At 38.9% G+C, this 25,822-nt stretch overlaps 1 protein-coding gene across 2 annotated transcripts in view; it reads left to right on the plus strand.

The window, feature by feature from the left end:
* LOC128688206 (pre-mRNA-splicing factor 38B) overlaps positions 1–25,822 on the plus strand; it is a 395,211-nt gene that overhangs the window by 278,573 nt on the left and 90,816 nt on the right. For both annotated transcript variants that reach the window (XM_070086545.1, XM_070086546.1), the window contains exon 6: positions 11,130–11,398. In XM_070086545.1, the coding sequence (XP_069942646.1) occupies positions 11,130–11,398 (269 nt within the window). The remainder of the gene's footprint in view (positions 1–11,129; positions 11,399–25,822) is intronic.

The raw sequence follows: 25,822 nt of genomic DNA on the forward strand, positions 1-25,822 counted from the left end.
AGAACTAGAAAGAAAATAGAAGAAAACCCAGAGGGGTGTGTATATATGTGCTTGTACATGTATGTGTAGTGTGACCTAAGTGTAAGTAGAAGTAGCAAGACGTACCTGAAATCTTGCATGTTCATGAGACAGAAAAAAGGACACCAGCAATCCTACCATCATGTAAAACAATTACAGGCTTTCGTTTTACACTCACTTGGCAGGACGGTAGTACCTCCCTGGGCGGTTGCTGTCTACCAACCTACTACCTATATATATATATATATATATATATATATATATATATATTTATTTTTTTTTTTTTTTATTATCACACTGGCCGATTCCCACCAAGGCAGGGTGGCCCGAAAAAGAAAAACTTTCACCATCATTCACTCCATCACTGTCTTGCCAGAAGGGTACTTTACACTACAGTTTTTAAACTGCAACATTAACACCCCTCCTTCAGAGTGCAGGCACTGTACTTCCCATCTCCAGGACTCAAGTCCGGCCTGCCGGTTTCCCTGAACCCCTTCATAAATGTTACTTTGCTCACACTCCAACAGCACGTCAAGTATTAAAAACCATTTGTCTCTATTCACTCCTATCAAACATGCTCACGCATGCCTGCTGGAAGTCCAAGCCCCTCGCACACAAAACCTCCTTTACCCCCTCCCTCCAACCCTTCCTAGGCCGACCCCTACCCCGCCTTCCTTCCACTACAGACTGATACACTCTTGAAGTCATTCTGTTTCGCTCCATTCTCTCTACATGTCCGAACCACCTCAACAACCCTTCCTCAGCCCTCTGGACAACAGTTTTGGTAATCCCGCACCTCCTCCTAACTTCCAAACTACGAATTCTCTGCATTATATTCACACCACACATTGCCCTCAGACATGACATCTCCACTGCCTCCAGCCTTCTCCTCGCTGCAACATTCATCACCCACGCTTCACACCCATATAAGAGCGTTGGTAAAACTATACTCTCATACATTCCCCTCTTTGCCTCCAAGGACAAAGTTCTTTGTCTCCACAGACTCCTAAGTGCACCACTCACTCTTTTTCCCTCATCAATTCTATGATTCACCTCATCTTTCATAGACCCATCCGCTGACACGTCCACTCCCAAATATCTGAATACATTCACCTCCTCCATACTCTCTCCCTCCAATCTGATATTCAATCTTTCATCTCCTAATCTTTTTGTTATCCTCATAACCTTACTCTTTCCTGTATTCACCTTTAATTTTCTTCTTTTGCACACCCTACCAAATTCATCCACCAATCTCTGCAGCTTCTCTTCAGAATCTCCCAAGAACACAGTGTCATCAGCAAAGAGCAGCTGTGACAACTCCCACTTTGTGTGTGATTCTTTATCTTTTAACTCCACGCCTCTTGCCAAGACCCTCGCATTTACTTCTCTTACAACCCCATCTATAAATATATTAAACACCCACGGTGACATCACACATCCTTGTCTAAGGCCTACTTTTACTGGGAAAAAATTTCCCTCTTTCCTACATACTCTAACTTGAGCCTCACTATCCTCGTAAAAACTCTTCACTGCTTTCAGTAACCTACCTCCTACACCATACACTTGCAACATCTGCCACATTGCCCCCCTATCCACCCTGTCATACGCCTTTTCCAAATCCATAAATGCCACAAAGACCTCTTTAGCCTTATCTGCATACTGTTCACTTATATGTTTCACTGTAAACACCTGGTCCACACACCCCCTACCTTTCCTAAAGCCTCCTTGTTCATCTGCTATCCTATTCTCCGTCTTACTCTTAATTCTTTCAATTATAACTCTACCATACACTTTACCAGGTACACTCAACAGACTTATCCCCCTATAATTTTTGCACTCTCTTTTATCCCCTTTGCCTTTATACAAAGGAACTATGCATGCTCTCTGCCAATCCCTAGGTTCCTTACCCTCTTCCATACATTTATTAAATAATTGCACCAACCACTCCAAAACTATATCCCCACCTGCTTTTAACATTTCTATCTTTATCCCATCAATCCCGGCTGCCTTACCCCCTTTCATTTTACCTACTGCCTCACGAACTTCCCCCACACTCACAACTGGCTCTTCCTCACTCCTACAAGATGTTATTCCTCCTTGCCCTATACACGAAATCACAGCTTCCCTATCTTCATCAACATTTAAGAATTCCTCAAAATATTCCCTCCATCTTCCCAATACCTCTAACTCTCCATTTAATAACTCTCCTCTCCTATTTTTAACTGACAAATCCATTTGTTCTCTAGGCTTTCTTAACTTGTTAATCTCACTCCAAAACTTTTTCTTATTTTCAACAAAATTTGTTGATAACATCTCACCCACTCTCTCATTTGCTCTCTTTTTACATTGCTTCACCACTCTCTTAACCTCTCTCTTTTTCTCCATATACTTTTCCCTCCTTGCATCACTTCTACTTTGTAAAAACTTCTCATATGCTAACTTTTTCTCCCTTACTACTCTCTTTACATCATCATTCCACCAATCGCTCCTCTTCCCTCCTGCACCCACTTTCCTGTAACCACAAACTTCTGCTGAACACTCTAACACTACATTTTTAAACCTACCCCATACCTCTTCGACCCCATTGCCTATGCTCTCATTAGCCCATCTATCCTCCAATAGCTGTTTATATCTTTCCCTAACTGCCTCCTCTTTTAGTTTATAAACCTTCACCTCTCTCTTCCCTGATGCTTCTATTCTCCTTGTATCCCATCTACCTTTTACTCTCAGTGTAGCTACAACTAGAAAGTGATCTGATATATCTGTGGCCCCTCTATAAACATGTACATCCTGAAGTCTACTCAACAGTCTTTTATCTACCAATACATAATCCAACAAACTACTGTCATTTCGCCCTACATCATATCGTGTATACTTATTTATCCTCTTTTTCTTAAAATATGTATTACCTATAACTAAACCCCTTTCTATACAAAGTTCAATCAAAGGGCTCCCATTATCATTTACACCTGGCACCCCAAACTTACCTACCACACCCTCTCTAAAAGTTTCTCCTACTTTAGCATTCAGGTCCCCTACCACAATTACTCTCTCACTTGGTTCAAAGGCTCCTATACATTCACTTAACATCTCCCAAAATCTCTCTCTCTCCTCTGCATTCCTCTCTTCTCCAGGTGCATACACGCTTATTATGACCCACTTCTCGCATCCAACCTTTACTTTAATCCACATAATTCTTGAATTTACACATTCATATTCTCTTTTCTCCTTCCATAACTGATCATTTAACATTACTGCTACCCCTTCCTTTGCTCTAACTCCCTCAGATACTCCAGATTTAATCCCATTTATTTCCCCCCACTGAAACTCTCCTACCCCCTTCAGCTTTGTTTCGCTTAGAGCCAGGACATCCAACTTCTTTTCATTCATAACATCAGCAATCATCTGTTTCTTGTCATCCACACACATTTAAGCATCCCAGTTTTATAAAGTTTTTCTTCTTCTCTTTTTTAGTAAATGTATACAGGAGAAGGGGTTACTAGCCCATTGCTCCCGGCATTTTAGTCGCCTCATACGACACGCATGGCTTACGGAGGAAAGATTCTTTTCCACTTCCCCATGGACAATAGAAGAAATAAAAAAGAACAAGAGCTATTTAGAAAAAGGAGAAAAACCTAGATGTATGTATATATATATATGCATGTGCGTGTCTGTGAAGTGTGACCAAAGTGTAAGTAGGAGTAGCAAGATATCCCTGTTATCTAGCGTGTTTATGAGACAGAAAAAGAAACCAGCAATCCTACCATCATGCAAAACAGTTACAGGTTTTTGTTTCACAGTCATCTTGCAGGACGGTAGTACTTCCCTGGGTGGTTGCTGTCTACCAACCTACTACCTATATATATATATATATATTTATATATATATATATATATATATATATATATATATATATATATATATAATATATATATATATATATATTTAATATATATATATATATATATATATATATATATATATATATATATATATATATAAATATTTATATATATATATATATATATATATATATATATATATATATATATATATATATATATATATATATATATATATATATATATATATATATAAATATATATATATATATATATATATATAAATATTTTATATATATATATATATATATAAATATTTATATATATATATATATATAAATATTTATATTTATATATATATATATATATAAATATTTATATATATATATATATAAATATTTATATATATATATATATATATAAATATTTATATATATATATATATAAATATTTATATATATATATATATATATATATTTATATATATAAATATATATATATATATATATATATATATATAAATATATATATATATATATATATAAATATATATATATATATATATAAATATATATATATATATATATATATAAATATATATATATATATATATATATATATATATATATATATATATATATATATATATATATATATATATATGGAGGCATTTAAATGCCGGAAAAATGAAACCCCTTTTCCCCATTTACTAAAAAAAAAAAAAATTTTATAAACTGTTTTAAAAAAAGTGGGTTTAAAAGGGATGACAAGAAACAGAGGGATTGCTGATGTTATGAATGAAAGAAGTTGATGTCCTGCCTGCGAAAAATAAGGGGAGGAGATTTTGGGGGGAAATAATGATTAAATCTGAGATTGAGAGAGTTAGAGCAAAGGAAGGGGTAATAAGAAATGATCAGTTGGAAGGAAAAAAGAGAATATGAATGTAAACAAGAATTAGGGGATTAGAGTAAAGGTTGATGAAGGGGGTCATAAAGCTGTATGCACCGGGAGAAAGGGGAATAAGGGAGAGAGAGAGATTTTGGGAGATGTTATGAATGTATAGGACCCTTTAAACAAGTAGAGAGAAATTTGTGGGGACCTAATCAAAGTGGGAGAAATTTTTGAGAGGGGGAAGTTTGGTGTGTTGATAAGGGGGAGCCTTTATTAACTTTATAAAAAGGTTTAGTTATAGGTAAAAATTTTTTAAGAAAAGGGGATAAATGATACAAGATATGATGTAGTAAAATGACAGAGTTTGGGGGATTATGTATTGGTAGATAAAAGATGTTGAGTAGATTTCAGATGCATGTTTATAGGGGGGCCAGATATATCAGATCATTTTTAGTTGAGCTACACGAGAGTAAAAGGAGAGGGGATACAAAAATAGAAGACGGGGGAAGAGAGGGTGGGGGTTTAAAAACTAAAGAGGAGGTTGGGGGAAAATAAAAAAAGTTTGGAGGATAGTTTAAAGAAAAGGAAGGGTCAAGAGGTAGGGGGTAGGATTAAAAAAAAGGGAAGGTTCGGGAAAAGTTTTGGGGCAAAAAGGTGAAAGAGGGAAGAGGAGCAAAGGGGAAATTTAAAAAAGGGGAGGGAAAAGAGCTAGAGAAGTTTACAAAGAGGGGATGCAAGGGGGGAAGAGAATGGAGAGAAAGAGGGAAGAGGGGTGGAAAAAAAAGAGAGCAAAGAGAGGGGTAGATGTTTCAAAAATTTTTGTTAAAAATAAAAAATTTTTGGGGGAGATTAACAAGAAAGTTTAGAGAAAAAGGGATTTTTGAAAAATAGGAGAGGAGAGTTTAAAGGAGAGTTAGAGGTTTAAGATGGAGGAAATTTTGGGGAAATTTTTAAAGTTGATGAAGATAGGAAGCGTTTTTCGTGAAAAGGAGGAAAAACATCTTGGGAGGAGGAAGAGCCCGGGGAGGGGGGAATTTTAGGCAGGGAAAAGAAAGGAAAGGGCAGCATTATGGGATGATAGAAATAAAAACAGGTGGGGAATAGTTTTAGGGGTTGGTAATTATTTTAAATGGGAAGGGGGATACCTAGATTGCAGGGGAACATAGTTCCTTTTGTAAAAAGGGCAAGGAAAAAGAGAGGCAAATTGGGGGATAAGTCTGGGGGTCCCCGGTGTAATTAGAGTTTAATTAAAGAATTAAGAGAAGACGAAAAGGAAAGATGAAAAGGGGTTGGGGAGGGGGGTGGGGGACCGGGTTTACAGTGAAACATAAAAGGGGAAAAATTTTTTAGATAAGGCAAAGGGTTTTTGGGAAAGGTTTTGGGAAAAAGGGAGAAGGGGTGATAGGGGCAATGTGGAATGAATGTTGGAGGGGGGGTTTCAGCAGTAAAGAGTTTTTAAGGGGGGATAGTGGGGCGGGTTAAGTATGGGAAAGAGGGAATTTTTTCCAGAAAAGTAGGTTTAGAAAAGGGAGGGGATGTCAGGGGGGTTGTTTTATTTTAGATGGGGTTGTAAGGGGCAAATGCGGGTTTTCAAGAGGGGATTAAAAAGAAAAGAATCACAAAAAAGGGGGAGTTGTCACATGTTTTGATACCGGTTTTGGGAGATTTAAGAGAAGTTAGAGAGGGGTGGATGAATTTTAAAGTGTGAAAAGAAGAAAATTAAAGGGGAAAACAGGAAAAGATTTGGGGGGATAAAAAAAAAGTTAGAAAAACTGAAATGATTGAGGGGGGAGTATGGAGGAGGTGAACATTAGATATTTGGGAGTGGGCGGTTTAGGATGGGTCTATGAAAGATGAGGGGGAATAAGAATTAAGGGAAAAAAAGTAGTTTTAGGGTCTGTGGAGACAAAGAACTTTGTCCTTGGGGGCAAAGAGGGGGAAAAAGATAAAGTTTTAAACCCCATATGGGTGTGGGTTATGAATGTTGCAGCGGGGGAAGGCTGAGGTGGGGACATGTCTGAGGGGAAATTTTGGTGAAATTGGAGAATTTATTTTTAAGTTAGGAGGAGGGGGATTTCCAAAAATGTTTTCCAGAGGGGTGGGAAAGGGTTGTGAGGTGGTTCGACATGGAGAGAATGGAAAACAGAAATTCAAGAGTGTACATTGTGTGGAAGGGGGAGGGGCGGGGAGAAAAGGTTGGGGGAGGGGGAAAGGAGGTTTTTTGGTGGGGTTTTACTTCCAGCAGGCATGCATGAGCGTGTTTGATAGGGGTGAATGGAGACAAATGGTTTTTTTAATTGACGGTTTTTGGGGGGAGCAAAATAAATTTAGAAATTTATGGAAAAAGCGGGGTTTGAGTCCGAGGGGGTACAGTGCCCACATGAGGGGGAATGTTGCAGTTTTTTAAAAAAGGGTGAAACACCCCCCGGGAAGACAGTATAGGAAGATGGTGAAAATTTTTCCGGGGCCCCCCTGCTGGGGGAATCGCCAGTGTATAAAAAAAATTAAAAAATAAATATTTCCCAAATAGGTTCAGACAGCAACCACCCCGGAGGACGCCATCCTGCGCAAGTAAATATATATTATTTATTTTATTTATTTTTTAAACACGGGTTCCCACCAAAACAGAGTCCCAAAAAAAAACTTTATCATCATTCACCCATCCTGTCTTCCAGAAGGGTTTTTTTAACTAAGTTTTAAACTGCAAAATTAACACTTTCCTTCAGAGGCAGGACTTCTTCCCCCCTTTCCCGGATCAAGTCCGCCTGAATTTTCCTGAATCCTCATAAAAGTTATTTTATCACTTCCCAAAAGCACATCAATATTAAAACTATTTGTCTCCATTCAATTATAAATACGCCAGACATTTGTGGGCCCATGCCCTGAACAAAACCCCCTTTACCCTTTTTTAGGGCCCAAACCCCACCCAGCCCCCTCCATACAGATTGAACACCTTGAAGTCACCTGTTTTGTTCCATTAAATCCAAAGTCCAACCACCAACAACCTTCCTTCCCCCCTGGGCAAATTTTTCAATTTTACCTCCTCTTTAAATTTCCAACAAATTTTCGAATTCAACCCCAAGCCCCCAGACGGACATCTCCCTGCCTCCAGCCTTTTTCCCCCTGCAACATTCATCACCCATGTTCCCCCCATAATGCATTGAAAAATATACTCTACATTCCCTTTCTTCCCAAGGACAAAGTTCTTTTTCTCCACAGACTCCAATGCACCACCACCCTTTTCCCCCATCAATTTTTAGATTCACCTTATCTTTTCCAAAACTATATCCCCACCTGCTTTTATCATTTCTGTCTTTATCTCTTTATGCCTTACTCCTTTTCATTCTACCCACTGCCCTCACGAACTTCCCACACACTCACAACTGGCTCTTCCTCGTTCCTACAAGATGTTATTCCTCCTTGCCCTGCACGTGAAATCACAGCTTCCCTATCTTCATCAGCATTTAACAATTCCTCAAAATATTCCTTCCATCTTCCCGATACCTCTAACTCTCCATTTAATAACTCTCCTCTCCTATTTTTAACTGACAAATCCATTTTTTCCCAAGGCTTCCTCAACTTGTTAATCCCACTCCAAAACTTTTTCTTGTTTTCAACAAAATTTGTTGATAACATCTCACCCACCCATTTGCTCTCTTTTTACATTGCTTCACCACTCTCTTAGCCTCTCTTTTTTTTCTCCATATGCTCTTCCCTCCTTGCATCACTTCTACTTTGTAAAAACTTCTCATATGCCAACTTTTTCTCCCTTACTACTCTCTTTACATCATCATTCCATTAACCGCTCCTCTTCCCTCCCGTACCCACTTTCCTGTAACCACAAACTTCTGCTGAACACTCTAACACTGCATTTTTAAACCTACCCCTTACTTCTTCGACCCCATTGCCTATACTCTCACTAGTCCATCTATCCTCCAGTAGTTGCTTATATCTTACCCTAACTGTCTCCTCTTATATATGTGTGTATATATATATATATATATATATATATATATATATATATATATATATATATATATATATATATATATATATATATATACACACACACACACACACACACACACACACACACACACACACACACACACACACACACACACACACACACACATATACATACACAGTGGACCCCCGCATAACGATCACCTCCGAATGCGACCAATTATGTAATTGTATTTATGTAAGTGCGTTTGTACGTCTATGTTTGGGGGTCTGAAATGGACTAATCTACTTCACAATATTTCTTATGGGAACAAATTCGGTCAGTACTGGCACCTGAACATACTTCTGGAGTGAAAAAATATCGTTAACCGGGGGTCCACTGTATATATATATGTATATTTATTTATATATTTATTTATTTATTTCAACAAGTTGGCCGTCTCCCACCGAGGCAGGGTGACGCAAAAAGAAAGAAAATCCCCCCAAAAAATACTTTCATCATTCAGCACTTTCACCTCACTCATACAAAATCACTGTTTTTGCAGAGGTGCCCAGAACACAGCAGTTTAGAAGCATATACATATAAAGATGTACTTTCCCTGAATCTCTTCATTAAATATTACCCTGGTCACACTCCAACAGCTCGTCAGGTCCCAAATACCATTCGTCTCCATTTACTCCTATCTACCATGCTCATGCATGCTTGCTGGAAGTCCAAGCCCCTCACCCACTAAACCTCCTTTTCCCCCCCCTCCCTCCAACCTTTTTGAGGACGACCCCCTACCCCACCTTCCTTTCCCTACAGATTTATACGCTCTCCATTCTCTCTAAATGACTAAACCACCTCAACAACCCCTCTTCAGCCCCCTGACTAATACTTCCATTAACTCCACACCTTCTCCTAATTTCCACACTCCGAATTGTCTGCATAATATTTACACCACACATTGCCCTTAGACAGGACATCTCCACCACCACCTTTCTGCAGCATTTACAACCCAAGCTTCACACCCATATAAGAGTGTTGGTACTGCTATACTTTCATACATTCCCTACTTTGCCTCCATAGATAATGTTTTTTGTCTCCACATATACCTCAATGCACCACTCACCTTTTTTCCTTCATCTATTCTATAGTTAACTTCACCTGTTAGGGACACTTCTTGTGGGGGTCACTGTATATAATACTATGACAATATATTTATAATGTTTTTAAAATGTTGAACACACTTGAAGAGCCACCAGAAATATTAGCTGGGGAATTTTACTTGTTGATTGTGTTATTATAAAAGTGAAGTATGGTAAATGAAGATTTGTGACAGATCACCTTCTCCATATTTATGAGAGTCAGGACTCACAAAATTGTAATAACACAGTTGCAAACAAATCATGGAATGAGTGGGGTTTGAACTCATGACAAGTGAGTGGTAAAACTGACAGGGCAGTATTTTAACCACTGGGCTGGCTGGCTACAGTAAGATTCATACAACTAGGTATATTTCTATACATCATAGGAAGTTAACATGGCCACCACTGTGACCACAAATACATGATTTTACAGATGACTTCCACAGCCAACTGGCTGTGGAATTTTAGCACTCGCTTGCCATACCTTCATAACACACCTGCTTCATGATTTGTTTTCAATCATGTTATTACGATTTTGAGAGTCATAATGGTGGGTTTGAAGGGACTTGAGCTAGAGTTCACCACAGCCACACTTGTATATAGAAATATACCTACTTGGGTGAATCTTATTACAGCTAACTGGCCAAGTAGTTAATGAACTGGCTCTTGAGTTCTAGGACTTGCTTGCCATGGGTTCAACCCTCACCACTTCTGTAATTTACAAAGAGTCAGGTTGTTCACAAAGCAGCAATAAAACCAAGTTGATCATTGAGCTTAAGGAGTGGTGTAGGCTCAGTCCTGATATGTGATCAGTCAAGCTGTTAATGATTGCATGTGAGTCAGAATATAAAAGGGAAGGAACAGGCAATGATGGAAAGCACATGTAATGGAAAAAATAGAAAATAATGTAAAGGCAATTTACCGAGAGGCTAGCGTGGAGGTGGAGAGACTGGAGCAGACACTGCCTAGGGAGACTCCACTACAGTATGAGAGTAGCTAAAGAAAACATCCATCATTGACTACACACACTTTTTTTTAATAACATGTAACAATAACAGATATGATAATCACAGGTCTTCGATAATTCAAATTCCATTGAACTACATTATGTACAATATTTTATGATTAATTTATTTGTTGCAAACTTTAGGCTTTAAGCTTGCCAACTCTTCAACTCCATTCCAAGAGCAGCTTTTTTGGTAATTTTAATTGTAGATAGTGAGATTGAGACTTTCTTTTTTTTTAGACATCTTAGATTTGTTTTTTTTATTTTCTCCCTGCTAGGAAATTGATGTGCGGGCAGGGGGGGGGCAGACGACGACAGTTGGACAAATAGTACGTCACATGCTCTCCAAGTTGGACTGGTACTCCACCCTCTTCCCGCGTATTCCGGTGCCAATCCAGAAGGATCTGGAGAAGAAATTAGCTGAACGTGCCTCCTGCAAACCAGTAGTTACTGCAGTATCTGTTAACTCCGCCTCCAACAAAAACGACTGGTACGGCACTAGGGGAGAAGCCGACTCGTGTGCTCGAGAGTCTACACGTACTTATGAGTAAGTTTAAGTCTACCTGCTAAGGAATGTACTGTACATTATTGACATTGCTTGTTCTGGTCCATATGTAGATTCAGTCGAACCTACAGGGTCTTCCTGGTTATCAAATTTTCAAGTCATAATAATTCATTTGAGTGGGATGAAATAAAAAATGAATTAACCCTTCATGGGAAACTCTCCTGAGAACTCTTATCCCAGAAAAGTGTAGTTTTGGAAAAGATGAATGCTGAAGTGTTTATGGTTTGTCTAAAAACTGCTCTGCTGAGATAGCCTGGGACAGGTGGTGAACTCATGGTATGTGTACCCAAGGTGGCACTCAAAAACAATAGCAACATGGCATGCACTGCAGCCTCAAGTTTTTTTTGTTTCAGTTCTGACCATCATTTATTTTTTATTTGGCATTTAAAAAAAATTGATTAAGTAAATCCTCAAGATAATGAACTAATAAAGGGTGTCTGTTATATCAGAATAACACAGGTACTAGCATGCAGGTGATGATTGTCTTTCTAGCGTACTAATAAGATAAGATAAGATTTCGTTTGGATTTTTAACCTTGGAGGGTTAGCCACCCAGGATAACCCAAGAAAGTCAGTGCATCATTAAGGACTGTCTAACTTATTTCCATTGGGGTCCTTAATCTTGTCCCCCAGGATGCGACCCACACCAGTCGACTAACACCCAGGTACCTATTTGCTGGTAGGTGAACAGGACAGCAGGTGTAAGGAAACATGTCGAAATGTTTCCACTCGCCGGGAATCGAACCCAGGCCCTCCATGTGTGAAGCGGGAGCTTCAGCCACCAGTGCACAGGTGATACTCTCTCTAGTGTACTAGTGCAGAGGTGATGACTGTTTATCTAGTGTACTAGTACACTGGTGATTACTGTCTCTCTAGTGTACTAGTATGCAGGTGATGACACTCTCTCCAGTGTACATACTGGTATGCAGGTGATGACTCTCTCTCTACTGTACTAGTACACAGGTGATTACTGTCTCTCTAGTGTACTAGAACACAGGTGATGACTCTCTCTCTAGTGAACTAGTACACAGGTGATTACTGTCTCTCTAGTGTACTAGTATGCAGGTGATCACTGTCTCTCTAGTGTACTAATATGCATGTGATTACTGTCTCTCTAGTGTACTAGTACACAGGCGATTACTGTCTCTAGTGTACTAGTACACAGACGATTACTGTCTCTAGTGTACTAGTACACAGGTGATGGCTGTCTCTCTAGTGTACTAGTATGCTGGTGATGATTCTGTACTAGTACACTAATACACTAGTACAGTCATGTTGCTCATCACTGTACTAGTACACTAGTACAGTCATGTTACTCATCACTGTGCCACCATTGTCATTTCTAAACTACACTGCTTTCTTGTTAAATACAGTAGATCTTCATATTACACAGTAGTTACGTTCCTGAAAATGATGTGTTAAATAAATCCGTGATATATCAACTGACGAAGTTATGGGAAAAATGGGGTTTTGGTCCTGGGACACCCCCCCCCCCCCCCAGAAAAAAAAAAAACTTTTTTTTAGATATCCAGATCTTACAAAACTAGAAACATAAGAAAGAAGGAACACTGCACCAGGCCTACTACCCCTGTGAAGCAGGTCCATGTCCCCTCCCCCTCCAGATTAGCCCAATGACCCACCTAGTCAGGTCACTTCCACTTAAGGAAGGAGCAAGGCATCAGACCTAGTAGCACAAGCTAGTCAGGTTCAACTCACACCCACTCATGTATTTATCTAACCTATTTTTAAAATTACATGTTTTAGTCTCTATAACTGTACCCGGGAGTTTGTTCCACTCATCCACAACTCTATTACCAAACCAGTGCTTTCCTATATCCTTCCTGAATCTGAATTTTTTCAGCTTGAAACCATTGCTGCGAGTCCTGTCTTGGCTGGAGATTTTCAGTATGCTATTTACATCCCCTCTATTTATTCCTGTTTTCCATTTATACACCTTGATCATATCATCCCTAATTCTACGCCCTTTGAGAGAGTGCAGATTCAGGGCCTCAGTCTATCCTCATAGGAAAGATTTCTGATACATGTGATCAACTTTGTCATCCTCCTCTGTACGTTTTCCAGTGCATTTATATCCATTCCGTAATAGGGTGACAAGAACCGTGCAGCATAATCTAAATGAGGCCTAACCAAGGATATATCAAGTTGAAGAACATCCTGAGAACTTCTATTATTTATACTTCTAGATATGAAGCCAAGGACTATGTTAGCTTTATTGCAAACACTAATGCACTGCTGTCTTGGTTTTAGAGTATTGCTAACCAGAACTCCTAAATCCTTTTTTGCAATCAGTAGTATTAAGATCTGCATTATTTAGTTTATATGTGGCATGGTTATTTTCCTGTCCAACATTTAGAACTTTGCGTTTGTCTATATTAAACACTTCTCCGACCATTGCATCAGTCTATTCAAATCATCCTGGAGTGCTTTAGTCCTCATTAGAATGAATTGGCCAGCCTATTTTGGGGTCATCAGCAAATTTCCTTATGTCTCTATTTATTCCCTCATCTATGTCATTTATGTAAATTGTGAAAAACAACGGGTCCAACACTGACCCTTGCGGAACATCGCTTGTGACATGCCCCCATTCTGATTTCTCCCCATTTATGCAAACTCTCTGCTGCCTATTTGTCAGCCATGCCTCTACCCAGGAAAAAATTTCTCCTATTCCTTGTGCCTTAAGTTTTGTCAGTAGCCTCTGATGTGGAACTCTATCGAAAGCCTTACTGAAGTCCATATACACAATATCATATTCATTACCATGATCTACCTCCTCAAACACCTTAGTGAAAAAAGTTAGTAAATTCGTAAGACAGGAACGCCCCTTTGTAAAACCATGTTGAGATTCATTAATCAATTTATGCTTATGAAGATGGCTACGAATTGCTTCGGCAATTATTGATTCCATAAATTTTCCCACTATGGAGGTAAGGCTTATTGGTCTATAGTTTGAAGCTAAGGACCTGTCACCTGCCTTTTAAATAGGTATTACATTTGCCATTTTCCACTTATCAGGCACTATGCCAGTTTGTAGTGATATGTTGAAATTCCTTTAACACCCTTGCAAACATTTCATCAAGGCCTATGGATTTGTTAGGTTTTAATTTATCTATCTGACTGAGGACCATGTCACTAGTTACAGCAATCGTGCATAGTTTATTATCATCCTGTTCTACATAATCTATTATTTCAGGAATTTCGCTGGTATTTTCCTGAGTAAAAACTGAGAGGAAGTAAGTATTGAAAATTTCACACACATCCTTATCACTGTCAGTGATCTGACCAGAGTTACTCTTAAGTGGGCCTATCTTGTCTCTAATCTTACTTCTGTATACCTGAAAGAACCCTTTTGGGTTAGTCTTCGAATCCCTTGCAACCTTAGCCTCATAATCCCTTTTTGCTTTTCTTATTCCTTTTTTTTATTTTTCTCTTTAATTGAATATAGTGTTTTCTTAACTGCCCATCCCCTCTTTTTGATATGCCTATATATGCCTCTCTTTTAACCAGTGAGATGTTTTAATCTGTTGTTCATCCATTTGGGATCATTATTGTTAGATCTAATTTCCCTACTCGGAACAAAAGTTGTCTGGGCAGCTAGAAGTATGCTCTGAAAAACGTCATATTGGCAACCAAGATCACCTCCCTGACCCATAGTCAGGTCATCCCAATTTAGCCTGCCCAGGTAATTTCTCAGTCCCATGAAATCAGCCAAGCGAAAGGCTGGGACAGAGGTTTGATTGCAGTTATCTGGGTAATTCCATGATATAATGAAAGTAAGTGATTTGTGACCACTTTTCCCAAGCTCATCATTAACCTCAATATTATTAATTAGTGATTCTTCATTGGCAAGAACCAAGGCAAGCAGATTGTTTCTTCTAGTTGGTTCTGTCACAAACTGTTCTTAAAAGCAATCCTGAACCGTATCAAGAAAGTCACTAGTCTCAAAATTTCCTGTCATATTGTTCCAATCAATTTGTCTAAAGATAAATCTCTTATTAACACATTTTCATATCTAGATACCTTATGAATTTGTTCCCATAACAGCTTACTGCACTCCCTATCAAGGTTTTGGGGCCTATAAATCACACCTAAAATTAATTTGTCACGACCCTCGAGAAACTGTAGCCAAACAGATTCTGTGTGCAATGTTTCTAATCTTATATCATGTCTAAGACAACAATTTAAATTATCTCTGACATACATTGCCACTCCACCACCCTTCCTGTTGACCCTATCAGTGTGAAATAGTTTATAACCCTGTATGTTGCATTCAGAAGGCATTTCTCTATCTTTCAGGTTGAACCAGGTCTCTGTTATACCAATAATATCTATATTACCTGCACTTGCAAGTAATCTTAGCTCATCTATCTTATTTCTTAGACTCCTACTATTTGTATAGTAAACCTTAAGGGAGCTAGTCACTCATTGCCCTCTACTGTCTGTCTTTTTTTGTTGATCAATTGATTTGCCTTTACTAGCAACTTTATTTTGAATATCCCTGAGGTATCCTGGTAATATCTGCTGTTTTCAACCCTAATACTGCAGCCTGATTGTTTCCCACAAACACCCATACCTCTATAATCTATCAGTTTAAAGTCCTAGACAAGTCTTCAGTTACCCCCTCAATCAAATTGGCTAATGCAACCACTCCATCCCCAGAGAGATGAACCCCATCCCTTGCATACATATCACATTTGCCATAGAATTTGTCTCAGTTATCAATGAATGGGATTGCAAGTTCCTTGCAGTACGTGTCTAGCCAGCAATTTATACCAATTGCCCTAGACATCCATTCATTGCCCACTCCCTTTCTAGGCAAGATGCTACATATGACTGGGATCCCTTCCTTAGACCTGACTACTTCTCTGGTTGACCTGTACTCATCCAGCAGCTCCTGTCTCCTGCCCTTCCCAATGTCATTACCCCCAGCACTAAGACAGATAATGGGCTTGTTCCCATTACCTGACATAATATTATCCAACCTGCTGACTATGTCACCAACACCAGCTCCAGGAAGGCACACTCTCTGCCTGACCTTTCTGTCTCTGTTACAAAAAGCACGGTCCATATATCTTACCTGAGAATCTCCTACAATTAGAATATTTTTACCTTGATAAGCAGGGGAATCAGTGGTACCTCCAACCTCACTAACCACTGAAGTACACTCGTCCTGGAGAACAGAAAATCGATTTCCTACCTTCACATCTTCTCTGTTAACCCTCCTTATCTTTCTTCAAAAATAAAAATGATAATGTTGTTTTTGTTGCTTAAGACTACAGATGCAACAGAAATAATATTATTTACCTTAAATTATGGTTTCTGGTGTATGTCAGTGATTGTGAAGAGAGTGGAGATGCATGGTGTGGCCCTACTGGGCTGAGGTGGATGGTTGTTGTTGGTTGTCTGCAAAAGTGGATGGTCAAGGTTCTGCTACTAAAGTCGATGGTTGTATTGAAGCGTGCATAAATTCTGTAATGGATCTCTGGCTTCTTTTACCTTGCACTACATTATACATTATTCCAGAAGCTTGTTACTGCCAGGCTGGAGCCAGAGTCCATTGATTCAATTACTGTAGACCATCGTTTAATACGGTAGTTACGTTCCTGAAATGCCGTGCTAGTTAAAACCATGTTAGACAAACTGAAGAACTTATGGGAAAAATAGGGTTACGTTCCTGTTAGCCCCCAAAAAGCCAAAACTTTTTTTTCAACCAACACATTTGCAAAAATAAAAGCGAGTATGTAATTGTAGTTCATTGTCATGATATATTACTGCTTAAGACTACAAATGCAATAGAAATAATAGTATTTATCATAAATTGTGGGTAATGATGTTTGTGTGTGATTGTGAAGAGAGTGGATATGCATGGTGTGGCCCTACTGGGCTGAGATGGATGGTTCTAAAGGTACTAAAGTCGATGGTTGTATTGGAGTGTGCATAAATTCTGTAATGCATCTCTGGGCTCTTTTTATTTTGCAGTCCATTGTACAGCTAACAGTAAGGCATCATCAGCTGATCTAGACCCTGTTTCAAAGCACTGCTTCCAGATTTGTCAGGGTCCTCTTCAGTGAAAAGTCTGCATCTTTACCAATAATATGGAACTGCTCACGTAACTGCTGCAATGTTAACTGTTTTTCTTCAGGTTCTTTTTCCACTTCTTTTATCTGGCTCCCTTGTATCTGTGCATCGAGCTCTGCCAACATTTCCTCTGGGTTCCTGTCTTCAGCATCATCATCATCTAAGAGCTCATTCACATCTTCAGTCATATCTTCAAAACCATCACCTGGTAATCTCCTTGTCAGCTGAACAATTTCCTGAACCTGACTCTCGTGCAAGGGAAAACCAGTGAAAGAATTAACTACAGAAGGCCATAACTTTCCCCAGCCTGCATTCAATGCTGATTAGGGCACTTCATTCTATGCACTTCTAGTATAGCTAATGGCATCTGTAATGTTAAATTTATTCCAAAAGCTTGGTACTGCCAGGTTGGAGTCAAGAGTCCATTGTGCAACTAGTTTTTTCATAACTCTTTTTGTGTAATTACACTTGAATACTTAATAACTCCCCAATCCAGTAGTTGTATTAACCCGTAAACGGTCCAAACGTATATATACGTTTTTTTCAACATTTGAAAGTATGTAAAAAAAGTAGATCTTTTTGTTTTTTTACATTTTAAAACGTGTAAAAAAACTTTGATCTACTTTTTTTTTTGTTATATTTGAAAATATGTAAAAAAACGTAGATCTACTTTTGTAGCACTACACATGTGAACGTAGATCTGCTTGGACCGTTTACGGGTTAAAGATGTTGTATTTGGTGGTAAAAATACAACTTTTGCATGTGGGGGTCACATCCAGCAAAGCTTGTGGATAAGTACGGGAATTATCAAGAATGAAGAGAGCCTTGAATGCAAGGTTCTTGCTGTGCAGGTAAAACTTGTTTTCAGGAATAAAGTGATGCTTAAACCAGTCAATAAATATTTCCTCTGTCATCCATGCTGACTGGTTTGACCTTCAAATTACTGGTAAGGTGTTTATCTACACCTTTCAAAGCTCAAGGATTCTTAGAGTGGTAAATAACCATGGGCTTACACTTGAAATCACCTGATGCATTACTGCAAAGGAGCAAAGTGAAGCGATCCTTTGCTGTCTTGAAGCCCGATGCACTTTTCTTTTGCTGGCTGATATAAGTCCGTGTTGGCATTTTCTTCCAGAAAACATTCGTCTCGTCAGCATTAAACACTTGATGTGGCTCATAGCCATCCTCAGAAATAATTTCCTGCAATTCAGCAGGGAAATAACTTGCTGCTGTATGATCAGCTGAAGCACTTTCACCAGAAAACTTAATACTGTATTATGTAACTTATTATGCAACTTAAAGTTGTGGAACCAGCCTGTGCTAAACATACACTCTTTTTCAAGCCTTCCTTCCTTCTTATCACACACTGATTTAACTCTTTCAGGGTTGGTGCCGTACTAGTACAGATTGCACACCAGGGTTGGTGCCGTAATAGTACGCATTCTGGCACCTTCAAATCTAGTGAGAGAAAGCTGGTAGGCCTACATATGAAAGAATGGGTCTATGTGGTCAGTGTGCACAGTATAAAAAAAATCCTGCAGCACACAGTGCGTAATGAGAAAAAAATAACTCCGACCGTGTTTTTGGATTAAAACAGCGACTTTGCAGTGTATTTTCGTATGCTATTTATGGTTGTATTCTAGTTTTCCTTGTCTCATTTTATAGAATGGAAGACATATTACAGAAATTGAGATGATTTTGACTGGTTTCACAATGAAAAGTACCTCAAAGTAGCAGAAATGTTCAATTTTTGCCAAAGTTCAAAAGTAAACAAATCATGCCACGCATCCAATACATGTCAACTGGTGAGTCTTATATTCTTTCACTAGTGCGCTGATATTATTTATACTATTTCTACACTAATGCAGTAGTCTGCATAACAGTAAATCTTCTATTTTTTTGTGAGAAAAATTCAAAGTGGAAAGCAAAAGAAATTTGAGAGAGGCCTGGGGACGTGACTAATGAACAGAAAAAAATTTATTTTAGTGCCAGGAATGTCTATCTTGTTTATTCTGGACCCTATTTGGAAATTGGCATCTTTTGAAATTTGTGTGAAATTGGCAAAATTGCCAATTTCTGACCACTTTATTGGATACTTGAAATTGGTAAATGGGTGCTTTCTTGTACTCATTCGATAGAAAAAATGAAGTTCTAGCAAAATAGTTATGATTTTTGTCGACTGGTACATTGGAATTGGCTGACAGTAGGGCTCATATTGAGCGAAATCACCGATGCGTAAACATCGTCGAGACCACTAACTTCACGAGAGCATAATTCCGTACGTTTTCCATCAAATTTCATACTTTTGGTGTCATTATGCTCGGGGAAAAATTCTCTATAATTTCATAAGAAAAAATAATTGTTTTTTTTCGAAGAATTTCCAACCCTGAGAACATCTTTAGGAGAGGGCCTGCTGACCCTGAAAGGGTTAAACAACTGTAAGGCCTTTTCCCTAATTAAGATGAAATTAAGTGGTTTACCTTTGTTTGTCTTTTGTTCAATCCACTCAAGCAACAAGTTTTCAGTTTTATTTACTTGTTGTGATCTGTGTGTCATTCATGTATGTATTTGCCTCGTTCTTTTTAATTGTATGAACTGACACTCCTTTAAGTTCATAAACCCTCAGTAGATCCACCACACGTGAGCTGCTCTTAAGCTTGTCTAATATCTTTTCTTGTCTAATACCTTGTCTAATTCCTTTTCTTGCCACTTTCAGCAACACTTCTATGCCTACTGGGTGCCATGATTGTTTGGCAGATTTAAGATATGGCAGTTAAGAGATCTAAACTCAATCCACAAACAAAAATAAACACAGCTAGCTCCTAGCAGAGGATGGTCCTACATGTGTATGAACTGGCTGGGACAAGGGTGATGGGAGTGGTGGGGGGTGGCAGAGCGGTGGCAGGGGATGGCAGTAGGTCTCCCCCGTTGACTCAGTGGTCTAACCCACAGCCAAGCAGTATGTATCCCGTGGGTGATGCACGCTCCAAATTTTTTCCCTTCCTGCAAACTGAACTGTGTTAACCCTTTGGCTGTTTCGGTTGTGTATATACGTCTTACAGCCAATATGTTTGGCGTATATATACTCCAAAATTCTAGTGGCTTCAAATCAACCAGGAGAAAGCTGGTAGGCCTACATGTGAGAGAATGGGTCTGTGTGGTCAGTGTGCACAGTATTAAAAAAAAACCTGTAGCACACAGTGCATAGTGAGAAAAAAAACTCCAACCGTGTTTTTGGATTAAAATGCCGAATTTGAGGTGTATTTTTGTATATTATTTATGGTTGTACTCTTGTTTTCTTGGTCTCGTTTGATAGAATGGAAAACATATTATAGAAATAAAAGTGATTTTGACTGGTTTTACTATGAAATGTAGCTCAAAATGGCAGAAATGTTCGATTTTTACTGATGTTCAAGAGTAAACAATGAATGTCCAACTAGCCATTCTAATATGCAGTCACGAATGGGTTGATGTTATTTATACAGTTATTACAATATTGCAGTAGTCTGCGCATAACAATAAATCTTCTATTTTTTGTGTGAATGTAAATTCAAAATAGAAAGCAAGCATGAACCAGATTATTGGTGAGCTGAAAGCAGAGCGGGTGAATGATAAATGTCTTCGGAGGCTTCTTAACTTTATTTGCAAAGTTGTGGTGGGTGAACAGGCTTGTGTGTTGTGCCCATGACCCAGGTAGGGCCATGCCCATGAGAGGGAGAACTAGTAGGCCTTGCGTCTTTCTGCTAGGCTGCTGAGAGAGTGAGGGCCCAGCGTCCCACTGACTTGGGCAGGCCCAGAGGGCAGCACCTTAGTGGCACGGAATATGAACTAAGCTGGCAGACGGCATAGGCTGTCTGTGCAGACAGTACAGGCTGTCTACACAAGAGCATAATAACAGGGGCCTGAAGTTGTGACTGATGAACAAAGAAAATGTTATTTTAGTGCCAGGAATGTCTTCATTGCTCATTCTGGACCCTATTTTGAAATTGACATACTATTTTTTAATTTGCATGAAATTGGCCAAATTGCCAATTTCTGACCACTTTATTTGGTAGTTGAAATCGGTAAATGGGCAGTTTCTTGTACTCAACCGATAGAACAAGTGCAGTTCTAAAGAAATAGCTATGAGTTTGGTCAACTGGAACAATGGAATTGGCCGAAAATAGGGCTCAAAGTGGGCATAATTGCCGATGCGTAAATGTCGCCGAGGTCGCTAACTTCGCGAGAGTGTAATTCCGTAAGTTTTCCATCAGATTTCATACTTTTGGTGTCATTATCATCGGAAAAACATTCTCTATCATTTCATAAGAGATTTTTTTTTTTTTTTTTTTCCAAATATTTTGTGACACCAGGAGACACTTCAGGATTTGGGATTGCGACAGTCAAAGGATTAAGTTAATTTTATGAAGTGTTGTACAAAAATTTGCAGCAATTCTTCAGTAGTGCTATAACCAAAACATGCCAAAGAAAACTGTGTTAAACTTCAGTCTACTGTAGTTTTTCATCACTTGTGTAGTTACACTTGAATGACTTAACTCCCCGATCCAGTGGTTGTATTAAAAATACAGTGGAACCTTGGCTTACGAACACCCCACCATGCGATCTTTTCAGGATATGAACCGTTGTTTGGTTGATTTTTTGCTTCTGGATACAAACGAAATTTCAGGATGCGTACTTCCCCCTCAAAGGAGGTTCCTGAAATAATTTTATTTTTATTATCACACTGGCCGATTCCCACCAAGGCAGGGTGGCCCGAAAAAGAAAAACTTTCACCATCATTCACTCCATCACTGTCTTGCCAGAAGGTTGCTTTACACTACAGTTTTTAAACTGCAACATTAACACCCCTCCTTCAGAGTGCAGGCACTGTACTTCCCATCTCCAGGACTCAAGTCCAGCCTGCCGGTTTCCCTGAATCCCTTCATAAATGTTACTTTGCTCACACTCCAACAGCACGTCAAGTATTAAAAACCATTTGTCTCCATTCACTCCTATCAAACACGCTCACGCATGCCTGCTGGAAGTCCAAGCCCCTCGCACACAAAACCTCCTTTACCCCCTCCCTCCAACCCTTCCTAGGCCGACCCCTACCCCGCCTTCCTTCCACTACAGACTGATACACTCTTGAAGTCATTCTGTTTCGCTCCATTCTCTCTACATGTCCGAACCACCTCAACAACCCTTCCTCAGCCCTCTGGACAACAGTTTTGGTAATCCCGCACCTCCTCCTAACTTCCAAACTACGAATTCTCTGCATTATATTCACACCACACATTGCCCTCAGACATGACATCTCCACTGCCTCCAGCCTTCTCCTCGCTACAACATTCATCACCCACGCTTCACACCCATATAAGAGCGTTGGTAAAACTATACTCTCATACATTCCCCTCTTTGCCTCCAAGGACAAAGTTCTTTGTCTCCACAGACTCCTAAGTGCACCACTCACTTATTTCTTTGCAAAAGTTACAGAGCGTGTTTACATATCATAATATGATTGGAGCAAAGAAAGCCACTATCATGCCAAGGCATTTTGGGCAGACTTAACCTAATACTCATAGACTACTTAAAGACAGGTGAATAGTAGTGGTTACCAATGTTTTGCTGATGGTGGCGCCAACTACTGGCAGTCTTTTGAGGTTTCTCCTTACTGTTTATTACTATTATTATTACTATCATATTGTATTATTATTATTGTAGATGAATGGTTTGGAGAACCGACAAGCTGATAAATTAGACACATGTGCAACACATAGGTATCTTTAATGAGGAAACGTTTCGCCACACAGTGGCTTCATAAGTCCATACAAGGAGAATCATGAGGAACAGGAGGAGTATGAGGTAATCAGTTCTTCAGCCTTGAGTCAATGTAATCAGTCCATCAATCTTGAAAAGAATACAGCATATGTGCAAGGAAGTGGCTTATATATTGTAGACAGATGATGAGGTGCAGCAGTTGTAGGTGGTAACACATTTGTCCAATGTGAAAATAGGTCATGCCCAAGGATGAAGCCACTGTGTGGCAAAATGTTTCCTCATTAAAGATACCCATGTGTTGCACATGTCTAATTATTATTGTTTTAGTTATAATTATTATGATTACACCTACCATCCGACTTACGACCTGCTCGACATACAACCACTCGACTTACAACCATGTATTTTATGCCAGATTTCTGGGAAATAAACAACTGTTTGTGTTGTTCACAGTGTTTATCCTAAACCTTATGGTATAAAATACAGTACTAAAAAACATAAAAAGTAAAGTAAACAAATGAAATACCAAAGTAAAACAATAAAATAAAATCATTACCAAAGTGTGATGTTGATATTCAGTAATAAGGTTCGACTTTAGTCCATTTTGACTTACGACCGGTTGGTCGGAACCAAGCTTGGTCGTAAGTCAGATGGTACCTGTATTATTATTATTTATTATTATTATTACTACATACATGGTGAGGGGCTCTTGATCTAGAGAATTGGATCTGTGTTCCAGTTCCCTAAATTAATCCTGAATACCTTCCATCCTCCCCCCCCAAGCACTTCCCCATTATAATAATAATAATGTATATACAGTGGTCCCTCGTTTATCGTAATTAATCCATTCCTGGAGGTGTTACTATTATCAAAATCTACTATTTTTTGAATCAATTTTCCCCATAAGAAATAATGTAAATACAATTAATCCGTTCCTGACACCCGAAAGTATTAAAACAAAAAAAAATTTTACGTGAAATATAGATGTAGTACATAAACAATACAGGTCTCCCTCGACATTCACATTTTCAGCTTTCACGGGCTTCACACATTCGCGAATTCCCAACCGCCAAATTCCCAGCCGCCAAATCATTTTTAAGTTTCCTGCCACCTGTGAGTCCCTACTACCCTCCCTCCGACCCCCGCAACTGGCAGCCAGCCCTCCCACTACTCAGTGTGGTGAGTGTTTTGTTTGTTCATTATTTGCTATTATACTACAGTATAAATACACCTACCATCCGACTTACGACCTGCTTGACATACGTCCACTCGACTTACGACCGTGCATCTGGCAGCTGGGCTGGGCTGACTGATGCACACCGCTGTACAATATTTGACAGTACTCGCGCCGGCAATGCGTCATGCAGGCAGCATCAGTTTGAGTAAACCTGTCCTATCAGCAGCATCATACTGTATTAACTGTACTAACTGGACAGTAAATTTCACCATGGCCCCTAAGATGAAGTTTGAATCTTGCACTGGAGATTGTGGCAAGAAAGGCTCGTACTCTCCAACTCTCTATTTGTTTTCACTTGCACATAAACCTGCCTGTATATTTGTCTGTATCTCTGTGTGTCTGTTTATCTGTCTGTCTACTAGTGTGTCTGTCTACCTGTGTGTCTGTCTTTGTGTACTTGTGTGTCTTTATGTCTACCTGTGTGTGTCTGTCTACCTGTGTGTCTTTCTGTCTACCTGCATGTCTTTCTGTCTACCTGTGTGTCTTTGTCTACCTGTGTCTGTCTTTGTCTACCTGTGTGTCTTTGTCTACCTGTGTGTCTGTCTACCTGTGTGTCTGTCTTTCTGTCTACCTGTGTGTCTGTCTTTGTCTGCTTGTCTGTCTCAGAGCCACTCATTAAGAGTGTACTTGGTGTTGAAGATGCCATATTAATAATAATAATAATCACTGAGGTGCATTAAATGTGTATAAAACTTTAATATAGACATTTTGCTTAATCCATCTATGATTTTTTTTCAAAATTATATAATAAACATGCTACATAACATATAAATTAACAAATATGAAATGATTTTCTGGTCGGCTTGACAGTGAACAGGAACCGTTCGTGTCCGGGCTGGTAACAACAACAACAACATTTGTTTACATAACTCGTGAACATTCTACATTCTCATTCTCTCTCATTTATTCATTTAATCTTGTTTACTCACCTCTCACTCTACATTAAAACTACAGATATTTTAAGTTAAGTATTGAGTGGACACGATTGTTATATTATAGCTTAATAATAATAATATTAATATTAGTACATATGTATTATTGTAATAATAATGATTATTAATATTATTATTAATTTAGGGCACTGGAGCACAGATCCACTGTATAGCACTTTGTCTGGATTTTTTGGGTTATCCTAGGTAATTTATAATATATATGATGACTTACGTGTACCAGTGAGAGAGAGAGAGAGACAGACAGACAGACAGACAGACAGACAGACAGACAGACAGACAGACAGACAGAGAGAGATACAAAGAGACAGCCACATTCGGTCAGCCAGTCAGCCAACTACCCACCCACCCATCCAGCCACCCACCC

The sequence above is a fragment of the Cherax quadricarinatus genome, chromosome 19 (assembly GCF_038502225.1).
Source record: "Cherax quadricarinatus isolate ZL_2023a chromosome 19, ASM3850222v1, whole genome shotgun sequence".
Lineage (NCBI taxonomy): Eukaryota > Metazoa > Arthropoda > Malacostraca > Decapoda > Parastacidae > Cherax > Cherax quadricarinatus.